The following is a 25,176-nucleotide window of genomic DNA, read 5'->3' on the forward strand; positions in this document are numbered from 1 at the left end:
AGCGGGATGCAGTCTAGGCCCTCTCGGAGTTCCCGACCAGGACCCTGGCACGCAGGCTTGGCACGCGGCCGCAGGCCAGTGCAAAGGCGACGCGGGATGGGAGGGGGCATGCGGAGGTGGGGAGGCGATGATGAATGATGGGCAGAGCGGGGCGGACCACCCACTGTTGATGATGATGTGCTGGAATTCGGGCCCGAGGGGTGGATGGCGGTAATGATGCTGCAAGGTGATGTGCAAGCAAAGACGGCGATTGCCATGCGTGCAAAGCTTCATCCACTTCCTGGCTTGGCATCGGGAATCCACCACGGGGTGCGTGTGCGGTAGATCTGGCTCTCAGATCTCTGCGCGGGGCGTGAAGGATTACCCAAGATCTCATCTCATGCTCCCCTCCTTCTCGCCCAGCCGGCTGGCCCCACACCAGGGCTAGAGGCATCGACAAACAACATCCTGTCGTTCAGCCAGCCGTCTTTGCAGGGAGTCAACAGCCACCATCCGCTTGCGCTTGATAGACATGGATCTCGCGGCTATACTTCCATGGCCAGTGACTCGCGCAGACAAGAATGCGGAGATCATCACGCTACTACTGTACGAGCAGTTCGGTGGCGTAGCCCATGGCGCTTGGTGAAACACCCCCACGCTGGGCCCCAGCTCTCGACCACATCATCAGGCGGATAGAATGGCTGCGGCATGCGGCTGCTGCGGCTGCTTGCCATAGATCCATCTTCATCTACTTCCAGGTTCCTTTGCTGCGGTATATTGGAGCTTAGGCGGCCCCACGTACGACAAATAGCCTGCGGCGCCTACTTCTCCCCGAGCAGCCGAGCACGCACTACGCTCGAACTTTCCTCCGTCAGCAACCTCTTCATCTCCACGCTCATTTGCGCCGCGAGCCCAGGCGAGGTATTTGAAATCGCAGAAATGGCGTCTGCCCGCACCAGCCTCACCGCTTCCACCTCTTCGGCGCCGAAAAGCAGGCGCTGCAACGAAGTGATGTCAAATTCGACAGACGAGCCCGCCTTCTGCTGACCAATTCGGTCAAACACTTTCGTAGTGCTCTCGTAAAAGGCGCGGCGGAGTCGGGATGAAGGCGACTTGACCTCGTTAGTCGCATTGAAGGCCCGAAGTAGCGCCACGTTCAACTCGGCTCCGCGATGCATGGTTGGATTGATCGACGCAAAGAGCGCGTCGATCGCCGATGCTTGGGTGCTTTCTTTGACCTCATCTGCCTTCCTTGCGGCATCGCCATCGAGCTGCATCTCATCGTCATCGCTCGTTGGAGGAGCGAGCAATGATTCCACAAGCTCAAAAACTTCCGCGCTCATGTCGGTGTCCAACAGCGCCAGGCATATGCGACCTAACGCCTGCAGGGCATGCGGCCGATATGCAGGATTTTGTCGCTTGGCCTCGCGAATGGCAATCTGGAAGGAATGTCAGCCGAAACAATGCCCTTCTAACTCATCGCAACACAACAACCGCGATCCAGCGTCACTCACCTTCCTGATAGCCGTCTGAACATCCGGCCGCTTCCCATAAAACGCCCGTCCGGTCTCCACGAACCTAGCAAAAGCCGGCAGCACAACCTCCTTCCCCTCCCACGTCTTCCCTCCCAGCGCCTTCTCCACCGCCGGCCACAAGCCCTCCGCCGACGCCTCCGACATCTCCATCGACGCCACCAGCGTCGTCGCGTCCGCAATCGCCCGCGCAGAAGTGTGCTTCAATGTCCATTGCGGAGAGTCAAGGTAGGTGGAGCACAAAGCGACAATCTCGCGCAGGTAGAGCAGGACCGCGCGCGACCCGCCGACGGATTCGCTCCACGCGTTCTCAAACGGTTCGCGCACCTGCTCGTTCGTGTCGTGCTTCGCAATGAAGACGAAGGGAAGCGCGGAAGCGGCAATGGAGTTGAATTTGTCGCTTGCGTGCTTCGCGACCGCGTGCACAATCTCTCCGGCTGAGATGCTACGCCGTGGCACGCTCGCCGCGCGATCGCCCTCCGAGTCGAAGTAGAGGCGCTTCGTGAATGACAAGAGCTGCAAAACCTGCTTTTCCGATGCGCCGCGCGCGACGTACCCGGCCGCGACGGCGTAGGAGCTGGAGATGGTTTCGTTGCGATCGAGCACCAGCTTCTCAATGAGTTTGAGAAAGTCGTCGCTGAAGTCTCGGAATAACGCTGTTCGGCGCGTGGCTAGTGATACCAGGATCCGGCTCGAGCCGACTTTGGACGGCAGGCCTACTGCGCTTTTCATCGCGTTCTCCAGTCGGGGCTGTAGTGCGCGCATGGTGCTGTCATCCAGCAGATCTAGACAGCGCTCGATCGCTTCCATGATGGGACTGTTGCGGACGCTCGTCAGCCGCATGTCGTCGATCTTCTGCTCCGTGAGGTTGTATTTCGATGCGTTCAAGTGGATGTAGTTCACGGCTTCGGGCTCCAAAGAGCTGAGGAGACCAATGAGGCGCTCCACAAGTTCCGGGATGAATGGACGCAGCGTCGCGCCGTTGCTCTTTTTGATGATCTCAAGCAGAGTGTGGACCGAGAAGGCCTGCACCTCCTTTGCACTCGACTCCATGCCCGAAGGGGATAGCAGGAATGGTAGGACATGCCGCAGCATGGCAGAGGCGTTCTTGGTCGAAGAATGGTCAGTCTCTAGTATCCTGGTCAACACCCCAGTAAGAGTCCTGGCCAGGGACGTTGCCGCAGCACGGACAGACTCCTTGATATCGTCCAGTACTTTGAAGCACTGCGTCCAGATTCGCTCCAAATACGGCTCGTACTTCTCAATCTTGCTACTGGACACAAGATCCGCAATAGCAGCACAGCAAGCCTGCCGCACTCGCCATTCCTTCCCAAGGATGCTGGAGAGTAAGTCTTCCATGATAGCATCGAAATGCTTGTCAATCGTACCGGCAGAGTCTTTGACCAGCGCGTTCCAGATGTCGTTCATGGAGCGCTGCACGCCGCTGTTAGGATCGAAGCGGTAGCGGAAGAGTTTGGGGTAGAGTTTGGGGTTGCTGGCAAGGTAGCCATCCACACTCGAGTCGGAAAGAACACTACTCAGTCCGAATCTGCCAAACGCCGCGCGGCTGGACCAAATCGCGTTCGAAGACGCCATGGACATGAATCGGTAGACCAGACTTGAATCTCCCACTTCGGCCGCCAGGCTCATGATGTCTTTGTAAGTCGATACGGATCCATCGCCGGTTGGCAAGGCTCCAGGTTCGAAGAGCTGGGTGTCAGCTGAAACGCTGCCGGCCAGCTGCGTTGGTCTATCCGAAGAAAAGGAGCCAACCAGATCACGCACAAGCTCATCTTTGAGGCGTCGGTCGCCCTTTTCGTAGACCATTCCGAGCCCTCGCGACGCTGTCTCTTGCACCAGCTCGTCACGATCCGACAGACAACGCTTGAACGCCATCTGGCATTTTGACAGTCGCTCTTGTATCTCCGACTGCCCTCCGCAGAACTGCACAAGGCAAAGAAGCCACATGACTGCCGCTTTCTTGAGAGCCGGTTTTGTCGTCTCGCAGTCTTTCAGAATCCGATCAGTCAGTCTTCCGAGAGTCGAGTTTCGAGTCGCGCAGGTCGGCTTGGGCCCATCGATGTCGAATGAGGTTTCGAGCGCCTGAGATGCCCATCCGGAAGCAAGGTAGCTGAACGCCTCGCCCACGCTGAAGTGAATTTCCGCCTGTCTGATTTCGTGAAGCTTATGCAGCTGCTCTTCGATGTAGCGCAAGCGATCATTCGCATCATCGGCTTGCTCGGGAAGAATCATTGAAACCAGGCCCAAGCACAGAATCGCAGTTTCTTTCCCAGCTTTCGCGCTCTCGTAGATCTTATCGACGATCTTGTTGAACTCGCCAAACTTCTCGATTGTAGGCAGTGAGACCGCCCCAAACATGCAGACCTGTCCAAGAAAGACGAAGCTGGCATTCTTGAGCAAGTCGTCGTTTGACCTTTGGAGGACCTCAATCGCCGTTCGGAGACTTGTCTCGAAAGCGTCGGACTTTGATGCATCAGCACTCCTGCATATCGCTCTGCTGAAGTAGAATCCGAGAGCAGCAAGAGCCCCATGGACGGCGAAAGTCATGGAGCCGGTGGCCGTCTGCCACGCTTGAGAGACACCAACGAGTTGCTGGACTTGTGCGCTGGTCGTACTCTTTGACGCGGCTGTGTCCGACGCAAGAATCCCGAATGCCTGTGCGGCGACCATACGCCTGTCTTGTCTGCTGACTCGCAATACTGGTAGGAGGGCATCGGTGTGAGGGACTAGGTCTTGTACTAGAGCATCTGGCGCAAGAGCCAGGTATTCGACCAAATGGCTCTCGGTGTGTTTCGTTTCCCCGAGGATACTGACGTAAAGAGCGCTCTGTAGGATGCGGAGAGATTGGCCTTGCTTCTGCATAGACTCTCGCAGGTACCTGCTACCAGTCAGTAGGTGAGTTGCGTCGTTGGTTTATTCTTTGACTTACGTGGCGATTGCCCCTCTGGCGTTAGGATCCTTTTCAACCGCAACATCCAGCCTCCTCTCCCACTCGCTGTCAATTTCCACCGCAGCATCGATCTTCTGCATAGCTTCCTGGAACAAAACCCGGCGTGCAAAGGTTGTCATCTCCGAGAGACGTTCGTGCGACTTTTGCTGCATTTCTTGAACCAATTTGAAAAGATCATTTGCTGCGCTTGGATTGTCGTTGTGGAAGAACAGCTCCATCACGCTTTGAAAGTCGGGAAACGTGATATGAGCAGAGGCGGTGCTGGTAGTCGCGCCGTTGATCATGCGATACCAGTAAGGACTGAGTCCCCTGCGAGCCTCCTCTTGCACTTCTGCTCGATCATTGGCAGTTCCCAGACCGAGGATATCAACCCAGCGGGCCTTAACGGAGTGAAAAGGCAGGCAACGGTTGGCGAATCGGATCGCAACGAATCGAGTGCTGCGTAAGCGTTTGTTGGCTTGTAGGTCGACGGATTGCTCCATTTGGTCGATCAGCAGATCTTCGAGCACACTTTGTTCCGCAGTTGTCAATTCGAGCCCGGAGATTGCGCTAATGACGACGGATAGGCATTCTTCCACACTGACTATGATGGAGTTGCCGGAAGAGTCCTTGGCGAGCGAGGTGAAAAGCCATCTCAATAAGTCCAGCGTCGGCCGATCTTCTTCCACGAGAACGCTCTTCGGCCCTGATACAGCGGTTAGCAGGCAGTCGAGTGCTTTCGTACTCTACCATTCCATAGACTAACCAGCTTTGGCAAGTACGCCAATCACCTCATATGCGTACCCACGAGATACCAAATCCTCATTGGGACCCGGCTTCGGCCATCCTTGGTTCTCAATGAAGTCCCGAAGCCGGTTGATCGCATGCGGCGCAACGGTATGCAGAGTGTCTTTGGCGCCATACTTGGCTACAAAGTTGATGTATGTGAAGGTCGCTGAGCGAAGTTTGCTCACTTCACGGCCAACGCCGTGATTGCTAAGTCAATATGAGTCGAAGTCGTATGCGGGATTCAACCGTGGAGGCTTACCCGCCAAAGCCATTAGACATCACGACATCCTCGCCGTCCTGCGCCGGCGACGCGATTCCATCGTCGACGATTTTCCTGATTTCCTCCGTGAAGCTGGTGCTGACGGTAGATTTGTTGAGGAGAGCAATGATCTTCATTCGCAGCGGCGCTCTTACTCGTGGTCTTTCTTCCGTGCCGAAGTAGAGATCGAAGAGTTGCCTGATTAAGCTTGAGTCCTCCAGGTCCATAGCAGGTAAGACTCGCTTCATCATGTCATCTCCCACATCGCTCACGGTGGACGCAGGGTCTGCAGAAGCAAACAGAGCCGGGAGGAAGCGCTCGCTATCCTTGAACAAGCCGCTTACGAGAAGTCTGGCGGCAAGAGTCTTGGTGCGGAGCAGGTTGAGACCGCCAGCAGCTGCATTCCAGACATCATCTTTGCCTTGCAAAGTCAAGAAGGAGTAGTCGCTTGTTGCGAGACCAGGACCCGTTGTCGCCGTTCCCTTCTGCGGGGCAAACAGGATGAATTTACCTATCCAGCTGGCAAGGTAGGCTGCATCTTGGTCGGACAGGTCCAGTCGAGCACGAAAGTCGACATCCTCTTTGCTTCCGCGCAAAGGCAGAGGGAAGAACTCGAGCAATCTCAGCAGCAAATTGAAGATTTGCGGCCCGTAGCTGCCACTGCTCGAGATTCCTTTGATGACTACAGGCAGGAGATTAGACTTCTCGGCATTCGAGAGTCGCCCGACGCTTTGCTGGATGTAGAGCAGATCAAAGTGGCGAATTAAAGAGCTGTCTTGCTCTTTGAACTGCTTGACCAGCGCCGCCACAGGGAGGACGACGGACTGTGGCTTCACGCGCGTGTTGATGTGTTGACAGATGGAGATGACTTTGTTGCGGACGCTTTGGTGCTCGGATGCGAGTTTGAGCAGGAGTGGAGCGAGATAGGTGTTGAGAATGGTGGTCAGTTTGGCGTCCGAGTCGGCCAGAGCGATGCGCAGTTCGACTTTGCCGATGAGGGACAGCTCTCGCTGCTCGAGGGACTGAGCGGCTGCCATGATTCCCCACTGCGCCGCGGAGGCTGGTGGAAGAGAGAGGGCGTGTGTTGATTGTTAAGCCATGGGTTGAGGCTGTTTGCCGTCCCACTCCCAGTGATCGCGAGATCTTGACAGGTTTAGTTGAAGATCAAATCGTTGCCAGAATTGTATGAGGTTCAGTTTCCGCGCAAATCCAAGGCCTGTTTATATTGAAGGAGACACGAGACTGAGGCTTCAGGCAAATATGGTGTACGCCATCGACTCGCCGCCTTCGAAGCTTACCTAATACCTTTACCGCCACATCGGTTTAAAGTGTGGCTTGGAATTGTGGCACTCCCGAGTTCGCCGCGAGATCGGTCGGAGATAGGAACAAAGCATCGCTGGACAACGTGACTACACTACAAATATCCTATTTGATGAGTGATCTAAGCAAAATGTTGTCCTTGTTAGATCACTCAAACCACGAGCAATATGGACTCGTCATCTTTCGAACTGGATGTCTTTGGGCAGAATCCTCGCCTGCACCGGCTTTACACCCAGCTGTGCTTCTGCTTCCGCCTGGCCAGCGATACGAGTCAGCACAAGGCTCAAGTCGTCGACCATCTGAATCGCGGCCTGGACGTTCTAGCGCAAGCGTTTCCGTGGGTGGGCGGAGTGGTGACTCAAGATTCTTCTGGCATCTTCAAAATACATTCAAACTCTACCAAAAAGCCATGGCTCGATGTCCAAGATCTATCGGACAGCCTACCTTCTATGCAAGAGCTGGAAACGGCTGGCTTCCCCTTTCGCATGCTTGACGAGAAAGTCATTGCGCCTTGCAGCACTTTGCCAGACTCCGAGGAATCCGACAAAGACGCCCCAGTACTTCTCCTCCGGGCCACTTTCATCACTGGAGGTCTCCTGCTGGTCATCAACGGAATGCACAACTGTATGGATATGGCTGGACAGTGCCAAGTCATTGATCTTTTCGCCAAAGCATGCAGAGGTGAGGGATTTACCGCGGAGGAGCTGAAAGTGGGAAACATCTCTCGTCAGAACCTTGTTCCGTTATTGGAGGAAGACCAAACATCGACGAAATTGCCTCCCGGGCAGAAGCAGATGCCAACAACAACGGCGCCAGCATCAACGGAATCAGAACCTCCAAGAGCTGTTTGGCATTATTTCACGTTCTCCGCAGCATACCTTGCGTCCCTCAAAGCCATCGCGACCACCGACGTCCCATCTGGGTTCGTATCGACCGACGACGTGCTTTCTGCTTTCGTTTGGCAGAACATCACTCGCGCACGACTCCCTCGACTTGACTCCGCGGGCAGCTCCACATTCGATCGGCAAGTAAATGCTCGACATCATCTCGGTGTGCCATTGACATATCCTGGTAATGGGCCGGTACACAAAGTGTCCACCACACGCAAGATTGCGGACGTCGTCGATGCTGCATTGGGCGTTGTCGCTTCGCATTTACGTTCCTCTCTCATCAACGAGGACATTGCCTACAAAGTGCGGGCCGAGGCAACTGCGCTCTCGCGCTCAGTTGCCAGGGGCGAGACGAAGACGGCTGGTCCATCGAGTTCTCGCAGCACAGTGCCTACGTCCGATCTGAAGATGAGCTCGTGGGCGAAGGAGAATTGCTATGCCTTTGACTTTGGCGGACTCTTGGGCAAAGCGAGTGCAGTCAGGCGGCCGGCATTCCCAGCCTGGGAAGGACTGTGCTATTTCATGCCAAAGACTTTGGCCGGAGACATTGCATTCGCCGTCTGTTTGAGGGATGAAGATGCGGAGCGGCTAATAGTTGAGGAGGAGTTTGGGGAGTTTGGTGGGGAGTCGGGAACATGAAGACACATTGGCTGACGTAATACATTCGCAGCCACCTCACCAGACAAGGATGTGTGGCTTGGAAGTGTGGCACCCCCGAGTCTCCGCTGGCGCAGCACGCGCCATCCTCAAAAGTTGTTCAGTTTCATTGTCTCTCTTGCCCCTCCTCTCCATCCTTGTCTTGCGACGGTTATGTGGCGATAGATGGATGGCGCACCGGCAGTGGAAGAGGAGCTGGACTCCGTCAGTCTCATCCTGCCGCTCCCCTACCGCCTAGCCCTTCTCATCGTCCTGGGAGTCTGGCTTTGGGGCGTGAATCTACACGCGTTACGGCTGCTGAAAATCGTGAGTCTCCCTCGCAAAGCAGTACGACTGCTCAACCAGATCTAATCGTATTCATTTTTAGGACGTACCACACCTCATCCGATACCCAGCTCGCTCAAGCACCAATCAACCCTCCCACCACCTCTCCATCTACCGCTTCGCAAGCCTCCTCACCCTCCCCTTACTCGCCTCCGTCCTCCTCTTCTGGACCCTCACACACGGCACCAGCCACAGCGTCATCGTATGGCACATCGTACCCAACCTCTACCTACTCCTACTCCTCCTCGCCTTCCTCATCCCAGTCCAACACCTCCCACGCGCCGGCCGCCTGCGCTTCCTCCACACCCTGCGCCGCATCTCCATCGGCGGCCTAGCCAAGACCGACGACGGCAAGTTCGGCGACGTGCTGCTGGCCGATGCCCTCACATCGTACGCCAAACCGCTGTCCGAAGTCTACGTCACGCTGTGCATGCTCGTCACTGGCCAGCATACCACCGCCCGACCCGACAGGCATTGCGGCGGCACCTACATCCTTTCCATTGTCATGTGCGTTCCGTTTTTGATTCGGTTTCGCCAATGCATTATTGATCGCCAGCCGGCCAATGCGCTGAAGTATGCTACGGCGTTTCCAGCCATTGCGCTGAGCGCGATGCAAAGACATGCGGAGGATGTGGGCCTGACTCCGACGTCACTCTTCAGACTATGGTGAGCGTTGCTATACTCTTCAATGCGTGTTTTCTGGCTAACGTGGTGATCCAGGTTCTTCTTCGCCATGATCAATTCCCTCTACTCCTTTTACTGGGATGTAGCACGAGATTGGGACCTAAGTCTCTTTTCCTCCGACTGCAACGATCCCTCCCATCCTTTTGGCCTACGAAGACAGCGCGTCTTCGATTCGAATACACTGTACTACGCGGTGATTGCAGTGGATCTGGTGTTGCGGTGTACGTGGTCGGCCAAACTGTCGGTGCATCTGGAGCACTTTTACGACATCGAAGGCGGCATCTTCTTGTTGGAGATTATGGAGATATTCCGCCGCTGGATGTGGGTGTTCTTCCGTGTAGAGGCCGAATGGTTGCGGGCCAGGGCATCGGGGGATGTATTACTAGACGATCTTGGGCCGAAGATAGACGAGGACTAGGGTAGTCGTGTATGACAATCAAATTTGCATGCATCTGGCAAGGTATATCACAACAATCCTGACCATCACAACAGCGCACGCAGACCCGGCTCGCCATTTCTCTCCAAACCAAGATGCTCCACCAGCTGCCCCAATTTATCAACGCCCCTGTCCTCAGCAGATTAGCAACCAACCACACTGACTCAATCAACAACACAAAGAAACTCACCAAAACCCCTCCGTCTCCCCCTGCGCATTCGTCGCCACAAACCAAGGCAACCCAAACGCCCCCGCCTCAATCGCCTTATTCGAATTCGCCTGCAGCTGCTGCTTGACCTCCGCATCCCCCACCTTGCCCATAATCTCCTTCGCCCCGGCCTCACCCAGCACACCCTTCAGCGCCTCGGCCACGGTCTCGGCCTTGGAAATCGGCTTCCCCTCGACGAAGAAGATGTGGTAGAGCGCGGCGATGGCTTCGACGAGTTTGTCCGGGCGGTGGAGCTCGATGGCGCACAGGGCGCGTTGGGCGGTGACGGTGGATTGCGGGAAGGGTTGCGGGGTGTCGGGTAGGGAGGGGATGGAGAAGGCTTTGATGTAGCGCTTGCGCTCTTTGGCTATCCAGACGTCTTTGTCTGTTGGGGGGAAGGCAGGGGGTGGTTAGTTGGGGGTTTTAGGGGGGATTGGGGATTGGGAAGCGGTACTTTTAATCTCGAGGGGGGGACGGTTGTTGGTTGCTTTCATCACTCCGCCTAGGAGGATGGGGACGTAGGTGATGTCGCATTGCTTGAAGATGGGCGAGTTCTGGGAGGGGAGGTTGATTAGTTAGAGGAGCTCTGCTGTCTTGTTGTGGATGCTCAATGCGAGAGGGTCAATGGTGGGGAGATAGTGTACCTTGGTGACGTAGAAGGCGATGTAGCCGAATGGACTGATGATATCGACGAAGAGGGTGAGTTTGTGCTTAGTCATGACTGCGAGTGGGTGTTGTTCACGGTGCTCGGAGAGATGGCTCAAGTGCTGCGGACAATGATGTGTAATGCTTGATAAAGGACGTGTGCGTAGAAGGGAAGTGGAGGATGAGGTCTCCGAGGGTGTGAGATGCCGAGGCCTAGACGTCACTCGGCTGTTGCGCGCCGCATCCCTCTTCCCGCATTCGGAAGGTGCCTGGCTGGAGGATTGGCGATGGAGATACTCGACCTTGATGGATGAGCGTACTTCTTAATAAATGTAAACGATAGATCATAGTATACTTCGCCCCATGTTTCCCGTCTAATCAGTAAATTTATACGAGTCGTAAGTTGCAGTCAATCATGCCGTTATTCCACGTAGACTCGCCCCCAGTGGCGATTTACCCGACATCCGCCCGGCCAGAGCCTGAACCTCACCTCCTCTTCCTCCTCTCCAGTCATCCAGTGTAAGACAGCATCTCCATCTCATTACTCAATCCTCTTTCCCCACCACAACCCACATCTCTTCTACCAGCCTGAACCATGTCCACCAAAAAGCCCTCCCCACCCCCCACAACCCTAACAGCAACCTGCAACTGCGCCGCCATCCAACTCTCCGTAACCGGCATCGACAAAGGCTCCGTCCTCTGCCACTGCTCCAACTGCCGGCGCGCCTCGGGCAGCGCCTTCGCCTACAACCACCGCTTCCTGCCGGGCGAGCTCACATTCGCCAAAGGCGAGGAGGCCATTAGGCAGTACGTTGATACCAACACGAAGAGCGGCAATCCTCTGGAGAGGCATTTTTGCGGGACTTGTGTAGGTTTTTTCTTTTGTCTTAGCTTCTTTGTTTTGCTAATGGATGGCAGGGATGTCCGATGTTTATGAAGAACCCGCAGTTCAAAGGCCTGATTGTTTTACATGGCGGCTCGCTGGAGGATCATAGAGTGCAGCCGAGGCAAGAATTGTTCATCGAGGACAAGCGGCCGTGGGTGGGGGAGGTGACGAGCAAGAAAGCGAAATTGTAGGGATAAGACGTAATTGAGGAATGTTTGTTCATTTTCATCACAGGAGGGAATCGGAAGTCTGTGACTTCTCCAGTTTACGGAATCTCGTGTCTATCATTATCTTTACGAAAAGATGGAAAAGGGCTCCGGCAGTCCCATTTAAAAGCGCCGTCGCTAATCCAAACCCCCCATTTACACAATGTGGTGGTGTTCGAACAACCCCGCGCATGCCATGCAATGCGAAAAGCAATCAGTTCAAATTCCGCACCAGCTCTTCCATCGACAACTCCTTGCCCTGCCTAGCACCAGCACTGCCAGCAAAAAGCGACATCTTCCTCTTCTTCTGTCGCTCCTCTCGCGACTTCTGCATCTCCGCCCAGCCTTGCTGCTCCTCCTCCTCGTCTTCGTTACTAGTGACAGACCGCGTCGTCATCGAGGAGTAGAATCTAGGCATGCCCTTGGGCTTGTCGATGGCGCGAATGGTGGCGTTCGACGGCGGTTCGCCTTGCTCCGACTTCCCCATATCAGAGGAGGAGTCGTTTAGTCCTTGGCGGATCATGACCGAGGATGTGCTGGCGGTTCGGGCGGATGCTTCGCTGTTACCGTTGCTGCTGCCGGCCACCGGGCGGTAGCGGGACGGTAGGCCGACATTGCTGCGCTCACTCGGTGCGATGGACGGCGTGTACGCTTGCGAGGGTGGCCCGCGAGTCATGTTGATTCCAGAAGGTGCGCAGGTCTTCGGTCGAGGCAAGGCTTGAGGAGCCTCCCAGATCGATGGAGGATTGAGCATGCTCATAGCACGCCCACTCCTAATAGACGGCGCGGCGTTTGCGCGGAGCGGCGTAGGATTCAGATCGGGCATGAAACCCGGCTGTTGTTGCTGCTGCTGCATCGCTAGCATGTTTTGCATCAACTGCATCTGCATGTGCATGAACTGCTGCATCTGCTCCGGAGATTGGCCAGCCATCATCTGCATTTGCGGCAAGCCCATCATCGACATCGCGCTCGGCGCATACATCTGCGGCGCCAGAGCACTGCCTGAGGATACCGCACGGCCATATCCGCCCGCCACCGCGTTCGGGCCCCCTCTGCGTGCCGCTTTGGCGCGTTCTTCATCCGCAATGATGCCCACGAGGCCTCCGGGATGTGGCTGAGCAGCGGCTGACTGTCCGAGCGCAGCTCCATAGTACGGATCGACTGGAAGTCGCCTCGCGAAGGGCGGCAGATTGTCATGTGAAGGTCCTCCAGAGGCACGCAGCTGGCTGCTGACATCGTCTCCACATCGACTGGCAGATCGGCTGGACCGCGGGAAGCCGTGAGCTTGCAGTATCCCCAGAGGCACATCTTCATCCTCCTCATCGTGTGGTGGTGTCCCTGCAGCAACGGCTGGCTCTGCACCAGTCAGTCCGCCAAGATGTATCGAGGCCGATCCACTCGGAGACACCCGTCCAAAGTTCGGTGGAGGCGGAGAGTCGGTGTCTGTCGGCTTTGCGCCGGTGACTTTCCTCATCTGCTGCCGGTAAAGCGACATGTTTGCCTCCTGTCTCTGTCGCTGTTTCGTCATCCGAGTTGCCCTTTCCATATCGTCATCGTCTTCGTATTCATCGGCCTCGTCATGCTCCTCCGCTGCTCCATTCTGACTCGAGTTTGAATCTCCAGTTTTCTGGAGTTGCTCGAACTGGGCTTTGGTCATGCGTTTCGGCGAGCCACTTGCGGAACGGCCATGTCGCGGTCGAACGGCACGGCTCGGCGTGCCAGTGGGCGAGGAACCAAACAGTGAGCCGTCCTCTTGCCGCGAGACCAACCACCTAGCGGCTCGGGGAGTGGCGTTGCGTGATCCAGACTCGACAAAAGAATCATCTTCCTCCGGGATATCCCCAGGGATTTGCTGCTCGCGCAGAAAGCTTAGCGGCCGGTCTCGTAAAGTTCGATCAAACACGGGAGGAGATGATCGTTCCAGGCTTGGCGAGAAGCTCTTCTGAAATGGGGAAACGGAAGGAGTGGTGCCGTTGGTACTTCGATGAAGCGGAACTGGAGGAGCTTCGGGGCTGGGTGAGCGACGTGGTGAGCTGGACATGAGCCTGTCACTGGAATTCCTACGGTCCCAGGCGTACGGCGAGCTCGGCATTTCCCGTATTATGTCGGGTGAGCCATGCCGCGATGTGAATCCAGAGTGTGTCTGTGGCGGGAACGACAGTTCTGTATCGGTCCTGCGGTGGCCATTCGAAGGTGATGGTGCGTGTGTTAGATCGTCCCATCTATCCCCACTCGTCGGCCTAAACACATCGTCGCCGACGAAATCGGTCGGATCGATGCCTGGAACGAGAATTGGCTGTGTGGTGCTCACATAGCTTGCCGTAGTCAAAGCTCTTTCCCTGCGAGGCCCTCCCTTTCTCTCTGGGCTGGTCGCGACATTCTTAGGCCGAACGGGTGGCGCCGGAATCATGTAAGGACTTGAGATGGCCCGCTGGTGTTTCGTTCCGTTGTGGTTGAAGGGAATCTCTTCAAATACGGTCGCAGTCCTGCCCTTGCGGGGGAACAGCTCCTCATTCTCCGGCTCTTTCTCGGCATCGACAGAGGAGGGAAGGGTAGAGGTGGAACTGTGGCGTGCGGAAGGCGAGTAGTAGCCGCTTGAGTTGGATGTTATCGTGCTGTTACTCGCTCTGCAAAGGATTAGCGGGATCAAAGAGCTGGATGAGATGTCCATGAACAAACCTTGTCGGACACACGTCCAGTCGGTCGATGGAGCCAGGATACGGCACGGCACTCGGCGAGTTGATGGGCCGGGTGGCCAGTGGTGTTCGGTCGTAGCCATCAAGATTGATCTTCTGCGGGCGCTCGAGTACGCGGAAGGAGGAGACGGCAGGAGTGGTGGTCGGCTCCTCAGAAGCGGCAGACTTTCGTCTCGCGAACTTGAGCGGGTTCTTGGGCATGAGGCCGGTGTTGTGGGGTGGATGTGCCCGGGGCCGGTGGACAATCTGCGACAGAGTAGGGAAGTCGCGTGAAATCTATTGCCGCATGAATGTGGATGTATCCAGATCGTTGTAGTCGAGGATTTGTATGTGTGCACCGTGCGATTAGGACTCGACTCGACTCGGCGAGGCAGTGTTGACGGTCGTAAAGATGTGCTAAGCGAGGTCCAGCGGTGGAGGGCGATGTGTGCAGTTGGCTGCCGTCACAGGAGTCAGTGAGATGATGTCCGTGGACTCATGATATGGAGATGAGGTAGGAAGCGGCGGTCGAGTCGACAAAATATGAATGGGATTGTTGAAGAGCCAATTAAAGGATTGGGAAGGTGAAGTGGTGGTGTTTGTTGCTTTGTGGAGATCGTCCAGCCCACCCAGCCTTCCGCGAAGGAAGGCGCGACTAGCGTGAACTCTCAGCCTTCCCTTTACAGCAAGCGAGCTCTACAAGCCTCCCATCAGCAAATAATCACCACGTTCGGCGATGACGAGTGCTGCGCACGAGACGAATACGAGGAGAAGGAATGGTAGAAGAGTGTATTTTTGTCCAAGCGATGCAGCCGCACATATATCTGCGGCCTGTTGCCTGCAGGGAGGTGGGTGCAGTCTGAACAGCACAGACCGGATAACTTCACGTTCGCGACAGTTTCGTGTTATGGAAGGGCCACACGGCCGCACGGAGGGATGGAGGAGCCTACGAGACGGCAAGTCGATGTGCGTGGTGTGTGCTAGCAGCTGCAAGCATCATCCAATCCAGGCAAATCACCAGTGGCAGCAAGTTTGGGTCCGATGTGCTCGTTGTTGACATGGCCATGTGGCTGATAAACAGTTCGGTGGCTAAGCCTTCCGCCGCTACTGCCTCGAGCCGACCCTCCGCGTGTCCCTCGTGCTCCCGATCTCGGACGGAATCCCAAACCACTCTCGTCATCAAACACGCATCGACCATGTCGCAAGAGGATACGTTCAAGACCCGCGCCCGGGTGGGCTTTGCCAAAGGCGAGGAATACGACCAATATCGCCCCACCTACTCGCCCACCATTGTGCAGCTTCTCCTCGACAATCTCCAGGTGAATGGCAAGCAGCACGCCAAAATCCTCGACTTGGCTGCCGGCACCGGCAAATTCACCGAAGCCGTGGCGGCTCGCGAGGAGCAATTCGAAATCGTGGCCGTTGAGCCGCACGAGAAAATGCGTGGCGTGCTCGCAGGAAAGGAGCTGCGAGGCGTGACGGTCAAGGATGGCAAGGCTGATGCCATTCCCCTGCCGGATGCGAGTGTAGATGCAGTGATTTGTGCTCAAGTAGGTGTTTCCCCGTAGGCGTCGGCTGCCTTGCTGCTGCTCTCTTGGTCAGGTTTTGGTGTCTCGTGCTGAGCACCCGATAGGCTTTCCACTGGTTTGCGACCAAGCCTGCATTACAAGAAATCCATCGTGTGCTGAAACGCCACGGTCATCTTGGAATGGTGTGGAATATCGAGGATTACAATGCACCGCAGGGACACAAGGCCAAGACGACTTGGGAGGCAAAAGCGCACGATCTCATTTGGTCCTTCAACGACGAGGACCCGAGGTTTCGGCACGAGAAATGGCGAGAGGTCTTCGACGAGCAGGTCAAATCATCGCCACTGTCTTTGCTGCCATCGGGTGACGACGAACAGTTCTTCTCGCTTCCGCTTGGTGAGCAACAAGAGGCATTCGAGACGTGGCTGCCCAAGGAGAAGATCTGGGACAGGTTCAACACGCTCAGTCACATTGCTGTGCTGGAGGGTGAGGAGCGGGAGGTGAGTGCGCTCGTGGGCTGTGGTTTTGAGATTTCCAACCACTAACCATCATCCTAGAAAACGTACAAGACTTTTATGGAAGCACTGAACAGTCCAGACACTGAGACGGATGGCGAGGGAAGGGTAGCTGTTCATGGAACGACCTTTGCTGTCTGGACCTCGAAGATACCCGCCGAAGGTCGCGATGAGTTGGCCGATGTTGAGAGGCAATAGCTCCTCGGCACAAGATGACATCTTTCATAGACTTAGACTCCCCATAGACGCTTTTCAACACGCGCCATGCGCGGCCCTAATAGTTCGCCGCACCGCTCACCCATTCCGAACCCCTCGTCATGATGAGTCGGCGGAGATATACATAACTGGTCCCAATTAGCAAACCACACTTCCCATTCACAAAACGCACATGGCAACTGACCGTTATTCCCCCTCACAAACGCGTCCCCGTAATTCCGGCGCAGATTGCCATCCACGTACTCCTTCGTCTGCTCGAGCGCGATGTTCATGTAGCCATCGACGGATTGCAATTCGCCTTTCGCAAGCACAAGTCAGTCACGTTGAAACAGCTCGTGAGAATGAAGAGGGCAAAAAACCTTTGTATACCACGCCAGAGTTCAGTTTGACCGTCACTGGCGCGCCGATGATTTCGCTCAGGAAACCCGAGGGATCTTTCGTGTCGGCTGCGCCGTTGGGGCCGTCGTCTGTCCCGCTCATGCTTTTTTTGGTTGCGAGTTCGTGATTGTGCAGGCGGGTTGGTGAAGTGGTTGCGACTGTGAATTTCTTCCAGACGCCCGCCTTGCGCACGGACCATAACTATGAGTGCCACTTCACGCGGCCGTGGACTTGAGCGTTGCGCGCCCAAGAGCTCACTTCACTTCTGGAGAAATGTCTTGCTGAGAACATTTGGTTCGAAGCTCAGGGATCCAAGAACAAATGAGGTGAACCGCACATCTCTCATCGCCGACAGCGACAACCATGTCACTATTCAACCGGCCGGCATGGGCCAAATCAACACAAACCACCGAGCTGGCCAACGATGAACCGGACACCAACATCTTCAGCCACTCGGGCCGCGCATTCCGCGAGATTGTAGCGGAGCAAGAGCGGAAGAAACAGGCGAAGCTGGACAGGAAAAAGGAAAAGGAGGAGCGAAGATTATCGCGAAAGCGGGACAGTGGTGGGCAGGCTGATGGGGAGGCTGCGCCGAATGCGGCAGCTAGCAAGAGGATGCGCATATCTCCGCCGGAAGAAGATGACGATGATGATTATATGCCTGTTGATGGCGGTGTTGCGGCTTCGCCACGGCGAGATCGCTACAACGGGAGTGTGGATGGTTTGCGAAGGGAGGAGGGCGTAGTACGACGGTCGCCGAGGGGGAAGCAGAGGTATGCTGTCGCTGGGGATGGTACGCCTTCACGAAGAGATCGACCCAACATCCAGGTCGTGGATCTTGGAAGCTCGGATGGCGAGGGCCACGAAGACATATTCCAACCTCAAATACCACTCAACGAACCAGTGGAAGAGGATTCCGACGATGAATTCGCCGCTCTGGCACGACGCGCACGGCAACAGCGACAATCAAAGGATGATCTGGGGCAAGACAAAGCTCTTGGCCAATCTCATACAACTCGTGCCTCTCCAGCAGTTGGACCTGCTCTCGATACCGGACAAGCGCGCCAAACAACACCGCCTCCCGACCCGACCATACAGCTACTTGTCTCCTCTACATTGGAAGGCACCAAGCCGATGTTGGTGTATCGCAAACTTTCGCAGAACATCGGAGCCGTCCGAAAGATTTGGTGCGAAAGGCAGGGGTTTTCGGAGGAGGCGGCGAAGGATGTGTTTTTCGTGCATCGCATGCGTACGTGGGCTACAAGTGATAGCTTGCAGGGACTTCTACTGACATGAAATGTGCAGGCCGCGTCTACGATGTCACGACTTGCCGAAGTCTCGGACTGGAAGTCGACTCCTTTGGCAACCTGACCTTCAAGGGAGGAGAGGGCGAAGAAGACGTCGATAAGGTGCATCTTGAAGCGGTGACGGAAGAAACGTTCCGGCAGAAGAAGCTCGAGAAGGCGGAAGACTCGCAGAAGCGGAATGGAGAATCGTTCGCGCACGCAGAAGACGAAGCCGAGTTGCAATCAACCGAACCGGCAAAGGAAGAATTCATAAGGCTATTACTGAAAGCCAAAGGGGAAGAAGACTTCAAGCTGAAAGTGAAAGCCGTACGTCACTACTTCATCCCCCCTCATGAGAGCCATGGGCGCCGCGCTAATCATTGGCCATACAGAGCACCACCTTCGCACGCATCATCGCCGCCTACACCAAAACGCACGCGGCACTGGAAGGTCAGCAGCTATCGCTGGAGTTTGACGGCGACAAACTCAACCCCGACGACGAAGTGCAGAGCACGGAAGTGGCGGATTTGGATTGTCTGCAGGTGCATATCTCGTCGGCTTGAGAGGACCGGAAGTGTCAAGCACTTCATTGGTCCTGCAGGAGGCGCGAAAGATGCATGGTGTTTGGCTGCTCGTCGACGTCAACGTACGTCGCCCTGCTTTCGATTGATCCACGCCGGCCGCAGGTCTGCATGCATCCCAACGGAATTTTTTCCATCCAACCGGTATGCACGTATTGGAAGTTGGTTGTTGCATGGGTGGCACGTTTCCTTCGCACAGTAGTACAGCATTCTACTCTGTGCTCCTCGCAACCAGCGACACGACATTGCGAGTCGTTGCGTCGTTCGTTCGGGGAGATCTGCCACCTAGTGGCAGGCTCGAATGCTGACGAGTGACATGAATGCCCAATCTTAGCGCGCGCGTTGGGCATACGTGGCGAGCGATGTATCGGACGTCATGCAGCCCGCCTGCCTACCTTGCGCTTATGGGAAGATTCTCGCGTTTCCGTTTGGCACAGTCTCCGACGGAAGTTTGCCAATTGGGCGCCAGTTACCGGGGATGTGTGTTTCGCTGAAGAGGACTTCTCATGCTCCATGTCATCAGCAAAGACAACAGCCGGAGGAGAGTCATACCCGCTGCTTTGCCTCACCTTATCATAAGCGCCGCTGCGATCCTGTTTATGCGGACTGCCGCCTGCTATATGTACTTTGCCTTCCTCCTGCTTCCGGCAGTCTTGCATGCACGGCGACGTTTGAACCCCTTGCTTGCGTCTTCCAATTTTGCTCCCCTTTTGAAACCAATGCCTTCTCTCGTGGTGGTACTGAGTGTTGATCTTACGAAACTGCGACGCCCGGATCGGTGAAGAGCACCCAGAGCTGCACATTGGTTGTCGAGGCATCGCATCGCATTGCCACTCGTCACTCCGCTCTCAGCAACGCCTTCTTGCTGCCGAGGCGACTTGTCACACGCATCTTTTGGTTTTTCTACCCGTCAACTTCGCATCCTCGTCAGCCTTTCATCTTGCAATCTCTAGCCACGAGCAAACTCTTGCTAGAAGGTAAGTCGCCTTCATCCAAGGTCGCTGCTTGGACGGGATGCTGTACTGAGACATCTACAGCCCTGAAACCATCTACCTTACCCCAGCTTTTACCCCGCGGCTGCACGAACGTTGCCAGTCTCGCGATAAACGAGATTGGAGGCGCTTGAGCAGCCAAACAGCTCTCGACCCCTCCGCGGCCGAAGCAAGGGGTTGCTGACGCGCCTTGCTTCCACTTTCGGGATTCGGGAATCCCTTGACCTTCTCTGGAGATTCGCAGCATTACCTCTCCTCTCGACATCGCGGCGATTCAATCTAACCAGACGCATCTGCAAGCTCCAGCTCTTGACGTTGCTCAGGTTGCCGGGCAAGCAAGTTGCGTGTGACGCGCCGCCGACTAGCGCGAGGCGCGTACCACTTTATTTCCCCGAAACTTTGCGCGCCTTCCTTCTTTGGCCGAGCAACGCGCTGGAGCTGTCCAAAGGCGAAGCGAAACAAACCTCTCCTCTGTCCCCGCCATTGCATTGCATTGAGAGGCAGACAAGTCACGACTTGTTCAGCAAGAAGGCTGCAGCTCCAGCTGCTTCTTCGTCCATCAATCGCCCCATGCCGTAAGTCTTTTGCCCCTCATCTGTCGCACAGTCGGCCCTACGCAGCTCCAGAAGTCTTGGCCTGCCGTGCTACGCCATCGTACATCCACCCGACCTGAGCTGAATTGAAACTGACGCACGACTCTTCCAGACCCTCATACACCGTCCACACCGGCCCCGAGAAAGTGGTCGTGCGCTCGCAGAGGGCGCGCACTTCCTCACGAGGCAGCGCATCGGCGCGATCCATTCACTCTCCCGCTTCCAGCGCCGGTAGTCGCAGCCCGGGCTCCGGCCTTTCAGAGGGCTGGGACGAGGTGGATCCCCCGTCGGGCGGCGACGACGACGAAATTCGTCCCTTCGAGTCCGCGTCCGCCTCCATTGCCACACGACCACGACATTCCACCACCCGCGCCGAAAGCGCTCACCGCCCCACCACCACCCGTCGACACTCTTCCCGCAGAAGCGTGCTACACGAGGAGGTCGAGCCCGAAGAAGACCCACGAGTCCGTGACGCCTCCCACCGACGGCCCTCCACTACAAGCCACTCGAGCAGGCGCCGACGCGGCGAGTCGCGACGTGCCGCCTCCGACGAGTCCTCCAGCGCCGTGGCTTCCCACGACGACTACCCCTACGGCCACCATGGCAGATTGCCCTACCGACACGTGCCGGCACCAGCGCCGCCTCCAATGAGCCATGGTGGCTATTACCCTGAGCACTACGCGGCGCAGCAAGCCTTGATCCATATGCCCCCTTCGGCCGACCCATATGGCTATCCTCATCCCGGCCCCTACAGCGCTCCCATTCCGCCTCACCACCCCTTCTCACCAATGGACTCATCCTCGTCTTCGGGCTATTTTCCTTCGCAGCCACAACATCGTCCACCGCCAATGCCTCGTCCGCAGAGCTACTATGGTTCCGACGTGATGAGTGCCTACAGTGCTCCGCCAATGCCGTCGTATGCTTCTTACAACATGCTTGCCAATCTGGCAGCGAATCCACACTTGGCGAGCATGTATGCACCACTCCTCAACCAAATGCCGCCAACACCGACTGCATCCACTGAAGACAGGAAGGAGCTGGAAGCGTTGAAGACGCTCATGGAGAAGCACGAAGAGGCGCGTGTCGCTCGCGAGATCGCCATGATTAAGAGAGCTGAGGCTGAGGCGGCCAGTCTTGCAGCAGCCCGGGCAAAGGATGAGGAGGAAAAGAAAAAGAAGGAGGAGATCGCAGTCGCTTCGAAAAAGGCTCGCGAGGAGGCCGAGAAGAAGGCAGAGGAGACGGCCAAGAAGGCGAAAGAGGAACACGAGAAGAAACTCAAGGAAATACAGGTGGCCAAGGAAGCAGCGGAGAAGAAGTCGAAAGAGGTTGAGGAGGAGAATAAGAAGCTCAAGCCGCCGCCAGACGCTGGCAAAGCGATCAAGTTCAAAGACGCCGTGGGCCGCAAATTCAACTTCCCCTTCAACCTTTGCAAGTCTTGGAAGGGCATGGAGGGCCTCATTCGCCAGGCCTTTTTGCACGTCGATGTCATTGGCGATCACGTGCGCGCCGGCCACTACGACCTAATGGGTCCCGACGGCGAGATCATCCTGCCGCAAGTGTGGGACGCATGCGTGCAACCAGACTGGGAAATCAGCATGCACATGTGGCCGGTGGAGGAGAAGGGCAAGCACCACCATCACCACGACCCGAACATGATTGCAGATCCATTCTCCGCGCTGGGCATCCACGACATGCTCGCGCACGATGGCAAGCACAGGCCCAAGAGGAAGGGGAGCAAGCGGGAGAAGAAGTCGTCCCCTCAGCCGGAGATCATCCAAGTCGGACCTCCGCCCCCTGGTTTGCTGCCTCATGAGTACCCGCCTGGTTTTGTTGCGGATCCGTATACCGTCTTCGCGCCGCCGCCTCCTCCTTCGGGCGATGAGAGGAAGGACAAATCGAAGCGGCCTGTGATTGTGAAGGCGAGGAGTCACAAGGAGCCTACTGGCCTTGCTGCTTGGTTTGCCGGCGGCAGTTCGGCGCAGCGTAGGAAGAAGTGATCTGGTACTGGTATGGGGTGACGGAAGCTGAGGCGCTGGACGATCTCGATTCACGATTTTATGGCATATTCTACACTCTTGGCTTTGTTTGGATTTTCTGGAAAGCGAGTTTGTTTGCTTCGAGCCTTGCCCGGCTTTATATACCCCTTCTAACATGAATTGATGGCTCTTGGACGAATTGATGAGGGATGGTTTGCAGGGTGTGAAGGGCGAAGGCGAAGACGGAAGCGATGATCTAGGGGCCGAGTTTGAGGAGGCGTGGGATTGCTGCTACGTTTCTTCTTCTTCTTCAGAACTGTTTTCTTGATGGGAGAGGTAGTAGGCTAATATCCTAGCTAGGCATGATTATACCCGACCTTCAAAATCTTTGTTACTCAGCTTTCTTTCAACCCCACCTCGTTGCCACTATCCTTTCATGCTTGCAGCAGGTCGCTACTGAACTTTATGTTTGCCCGCTGCAGTGCTGACTTGCTAGGGCACATCTGACGGGACGCTGTGCGCGGCAAGCTTGCGATGTACGCTGTACGAAGGATTGCAGTTGACGATCATCTTGGTAAGGTCGAGACGAGATGGAGCTACTTGAGGGTGAGGAATTTCCTATAACTCCTCGTCCTATCTCTATCCTCGTCCGCTCTCTTTCCTCAGCCTCTCTCATTCCTCATCCATCCACGGGCACATACAAATCGCCCATCCGTCGCCGCCATCCACCATGGTCCAACCAAATAGCAGCCACACGGTACATCACCAACATGCCACCATCCGCCTGCAAACCCCCGACCCGGACAATACCCCCGAACTCCGCGCCATGTTCGCCCCACCCGCCTGCCTCGAGGTCCTCGAACGCCAGGTCGCCCTGCACGACATCCGCACCGACCCGAATGTCATCCACGGCCCTGAGGGGCTCGACAAGCAAGGCTTCGCTTACATCAAACATACTTCTCCGCTCGTGACGGAGGACGATTACTTCACCGGCACGACGGTGGAGGATGTGTATATCCCTGAAATCAAGGCGCTGGCAATGCAGGTGCTGGGCGCGAAGCGCGTGGCTGTATACAATGTGGGCGTGCGGCGGAAGCCGGCGAGCAAGGCGAGGGCGGACCCGAAGTTCTACTGGAAACGAGGCGAGATGATGGACAAGGAGATTGCGGAGAAGCCGAAGTATACGTCTGTTTGTACGTGTGCTTTGCTTATCGACTGGCTGTCGTTCGTTGTTGCTGACGAGCTGGCGGTACAGGGTTGGGCGGGCAGACACTCGAAAAATCCCTCGAGGCCGTCCGCTTCGCTCATATCGACAACACAGTCGCCGGCCTCAGGAAACTCGTGCGATACGGACCAGCGCGTCTCGTCGAAGCAGCGAAGGACAGCGTGGAGAAGGAAGACAGTGGCGCGGACGAGGCACCGCGCTACGCCGCCTTCTCAATCTGGGTTCGTTGATCCCCCTCCACTCGAGCGTCCCCTACCCATCTAACTCCAATCCCTCCACAGCGCCCCATCAAACCCGTCAAACGCGACCCCCTGGCGGTCTGCGACTGGCGAACCCTCGACCCCGAGCACGAACTCGCGACCTTCGACTTCCGCACGAGAAGCAGCGTCAACGAGAGCGGTGAGTTTATAATGCAAGGGTACTACGTCGTGCCGTCCAAGACGAAGCCGACGCAGCAAAAGTGGTACTGGTTGCCGGAGCAGCAGGCGGACGAGGTGCTATTTATCAAGCTGGCGGATACGCAGTCGGAGGTCGACGCGAGCGTTGCGCTCGGGAGTCCGCATGTTTCGCTGGGGTTGGAGGGGATGGAGGCCGAGGAGCCGAGGAATAGTATCGAGTGTAGGATTACGGCGTTTTGGTGAGTGCACAGGTGGAGGGAGGGATTGGAGTCGGGTTGGACTGGTTACGCGCTCTCTTGATCATCACGGATGGGAGTAACCCACTCAAAGCTGAAATGCTCCGTCTCATGGTTGCGTGATTCTCTGAGAGTAATCACTCTGCCGCCCATGTATTCTCGGCGGACGTCTGAGTCGCCGATGGGGGCGATCAGCGTGACGTTGATGGTTGGCCTTCCGACAAGCACGGAGCCAAAAGCCTTGATGGGAAGCTCGCGATACTGCGACAACATAATGAGGATTGAAAGTGTGACCGCTGCTTCGCCGCGTCGGAAGTCAATGATGGTTGTAGGGGGTGAGTGCTGTCGGGAATTTAGTCGCCTGGTTCTTTCTCTTCGCTGTAGGTGTAGTAGAGGGCGTGCTTACAGTCGCCATCGAGGCAGTACCTTAACGCTTCCGTGGGGAGATGGTGCACATCTACCAACAGCACGAAGAACATAGTCTAAACGGAGATTGCACGGATAGTCTCAGTCTGAAGGCGTCCTTCTATGGGCCATAAGTACGCTTAATGGCATGGGTGCATCGACAATGGCTCCGTTGAGAGCACGCCGGCCGCGCAACGCACACGTTTCGAGCGCTTCCACGTCTAATCCAATTCACCCACTGCTCCAAAGACTTTGTGACATGGACGACCCAATACAGTACGTGTAGTGTGCGGCAATCCAGCGTCTGGAAACAGACGCAGCCACGTTGTTAAGGGGTGGCATCACGAGGGGCCCCGTGCTGGCGCGCGCTGCCTCACGTTCCTCGACCCCCAGGAGTATTATAGGG

The 25,176-nt window shown here is 56.3% G+C and overlaps 11 protein-coding genes across 11 annotated transcripts; 7 read left to right on the plus strand and 4 right to left on the minus strand.

The window, feature by feature from the left end:
- Positions 1–800: 800 nt before the first annotated feature.
- On the minus strand, positions 801–6,546 carry BDY17DRAFT_325799 (proteasome stabiliser-domain-containing protein; the record flags this gene model as incomplete). The annotated part of the gene is made up of 5 exons (XM_033737409.1): positions 801–1,418; positions 1,494–4,410; positions 4,462–5,167; positions 5,228–5,457; positions 5,510–6,546. 5 exons carry the CDS (start codon positions 6,544–6,546, stop codon positions 801–803), a joined length of 5,508 nt encoding a protein of 1,835 aa, XP_033587649.1.
- Positions 6,547–7,017: 471 nt separating this feature from the next.
- On the plus strand, positions 7,018–8,340 carry BDY17DRAFT_235063 (putative trichothecene 3-O-acetyltransferase; the record flags this gene model as incomplete). Its single annotated transcript, XM_033730282.1, has 1 exon — positions 7,018–8,340. A coding segment is annotated over one exon (1,323 nt), but the record flags the coding sequence as incomplete, so codon positions are not given.
- Positions 8,341–8,541: 201 nt separating this feature from the next.
- BDY17DRAFT_317838 (EXS family-domain-containing protein) lies at positions 8,542–9,802 on the plus strand (the record flags this gene model as incomplete). The annotated part of the gene is made up of 3 exons (XM_033736139.1): positions 8,542–8,682; positions 8,744–9,366; positions 9,421–9,802. 3 exons carry the CDS (start codon positions 8,542–8,544, stop codon positions 9,800–9,802), a joined length of 1,146 nt encoding a protein of 381 aa, XP_033587651.1.
- Positions 9,803–9,867: 65 nt separating this feature from the next.
- BDY17DRAFT_254186 (putative 2-hydroxychromene-2-carboxylate isomerase) lies at positions 9,868–10,747 on the minus strand (the record flags this gene model as incomplete). Its single annotated transcript, XM_033731409.1, has 4 exons — positions 9,868–9,949; positions 10,011–10,413; positions 10,483–10,582; positions 10,673–10,747. The coding sequence occupies 4 exons, from the start codon at positions 10,745–10,747 to the stop codon at positions 9,868–9,870; spliced, it is 660 nt and encodes a 219-aa protein (XP_033587652.1).
- Positions 10,748–11,268: 521 nt separating this feature from the next.
- On the plus strand, positions 11,269–11,750 carry BDY17DRAFT_311871 (Mss4-like protein; the record flags this gene model as incomplete). Its single annotated transcript, XM_033735580.1, has 2 exons — positions 11,269–11,541; positions 11,592–11,750. 2 exons carry the CDS (start codon positions 11,269–11,271, stop codon positions 11,748–11,750), a joined length of 432 nt encoding a protein of 143 aa, XP_033587653.1.
- A 229-nt stretch (positions 11,751–11,979) lies between these two features.
- BDY17DRAFT_311872 (uncharacterized protein) lies at positions 11,980–14,662 on the minus strand (the record flags this gene model as incomplete). The annotated part of the gene is made up of 2 exons (XM_033735581.1): positions 11,980–14,392; positions 14,445–14,662. 2 exons carry the CDS (start codon positions 14,660–14,662, stop codon positions 11,980–11,982), a joined length of 2,631 nt encoding a protein of 876 aa, XP_033587654.1.
- Positions 14,663–15,636: 974 nt separating this feature from the next.
- BDY17DRAFT_317840 (S-adenosyl-L-methionine-dependent methyltransferase) lies at positions 15,637–16,682 on the plus strand (the record flags this gene model as incomplete). The annotated part of the gene is made up of 3 exons (XM_033736140.1): positions 15,637–15,990; positions 16,074–16,469; positions 16,527–16,682. 3 exons carry the CDS (start codon positions 15,637–15,639, stop codon positions 16,680–16,682), a joined length of 906 nt encoding a protein of 301 aa, XP_033587655.1.
- Positions 16,637–17,231, minus strand: BDY17DRAFT_182443 (U6 snRNA-associated protein LSm6). The gene is made up of 3 exons (XM_033729919.1): positions 17,060–17,231; positions 16,885–16,998; positions 16,637–16,828 (listed from the first exon to the last, which is right to left on the minus strand). The coding sequence occupies exons 1-3, from the start codon at positions 17,178–17,180 to the stop codon at positions 16,800–16,802; spliced, it is 264 nt and encodes an 87-aa protein (XP_033587656.1). The 5' UTR covers positions 17,181–17,231; the 3' UTR covers positions 16,637–16,799.
- A 24-nt stretch (positions 17,232–17,255) lies between these two features.
- On the plus strand, positions 17,256–19,009 carry BDY17DRAFT_182520 (uncharacterized protein). The gene is made up of 3 exons (XM_033729920.1): positions 17,256–18,327; positions 18,384–18,691; positions 18,757–19,009. The coding sequence occupies exons 1-3, from the start codon at positions 17,442–17,444 to the stop codon at positions 18,925–18,927; spliced, it is 1,365 nt and encodes a 454-aa protein (XP_033587657.1). The 5' UTR covers positions 17,256–17,441; the 3' UTR covers positions 18,928–19,009.
- A 1,259-nt stretch (positions 19,010–20,268) lies between these two features.
- Positions 20,269–22,907, plus strand: BDY17DRAFT_300671 (uncharacterized protein). Its single transcript, XM_033734104.1, has 2 exons — positions 20,269–20,512; positions 20,643–22,907. The coding sequence occupies exons 1-2, from the start codon at positions 20,508–20,510 to the stop codon at positions 22,525–22,527; spliced, it is 1,890 nt and encodes a 629-aa protein (XP_033587658.1). The 5' UTR covers positions 20,269–20,507; the 3' UTR covers positions 22,528–22,907.
- Positions 22,908–23,236: 329 nt separating this feature from the next.
- On the plus strand, positions 23,237–24,372 carry BDY17DRAFT_325808 (uncharacterized protein; the record flags this gene model as incomplete). The annotated part of the gene is made up of 3 exons (XM_033737410.1): positions 23,237–23,699; positions 23,762–23,952; positions 24,013–24,372. 3 exons carry the CDS (start codon positions 23,237–23,239, stop codon positions 24,370–24,372), a joined length of 1,014 nt encoding a protein of 337 aa, XP_033587659.1.
- Positions 24,373–25,176: the final 804 nt, after the last annotated feature.

The sequence above is a fragment of the Neohortaea acidophila genome (assembly GCF_010093505.1).
Source record: "Neohortaea acidophila strain CBS 113389 unplaced genomic scaffold BDY17scaffold_8, whole genome shotgun sequence".
Lineage (NCBI taxonomy): Eukaryota > Fungi > Ascomycota > Dothideomycetes > Mycosphaerellales > Teratosphaeriaceae > Neohortaea > Neohortaea acidophila.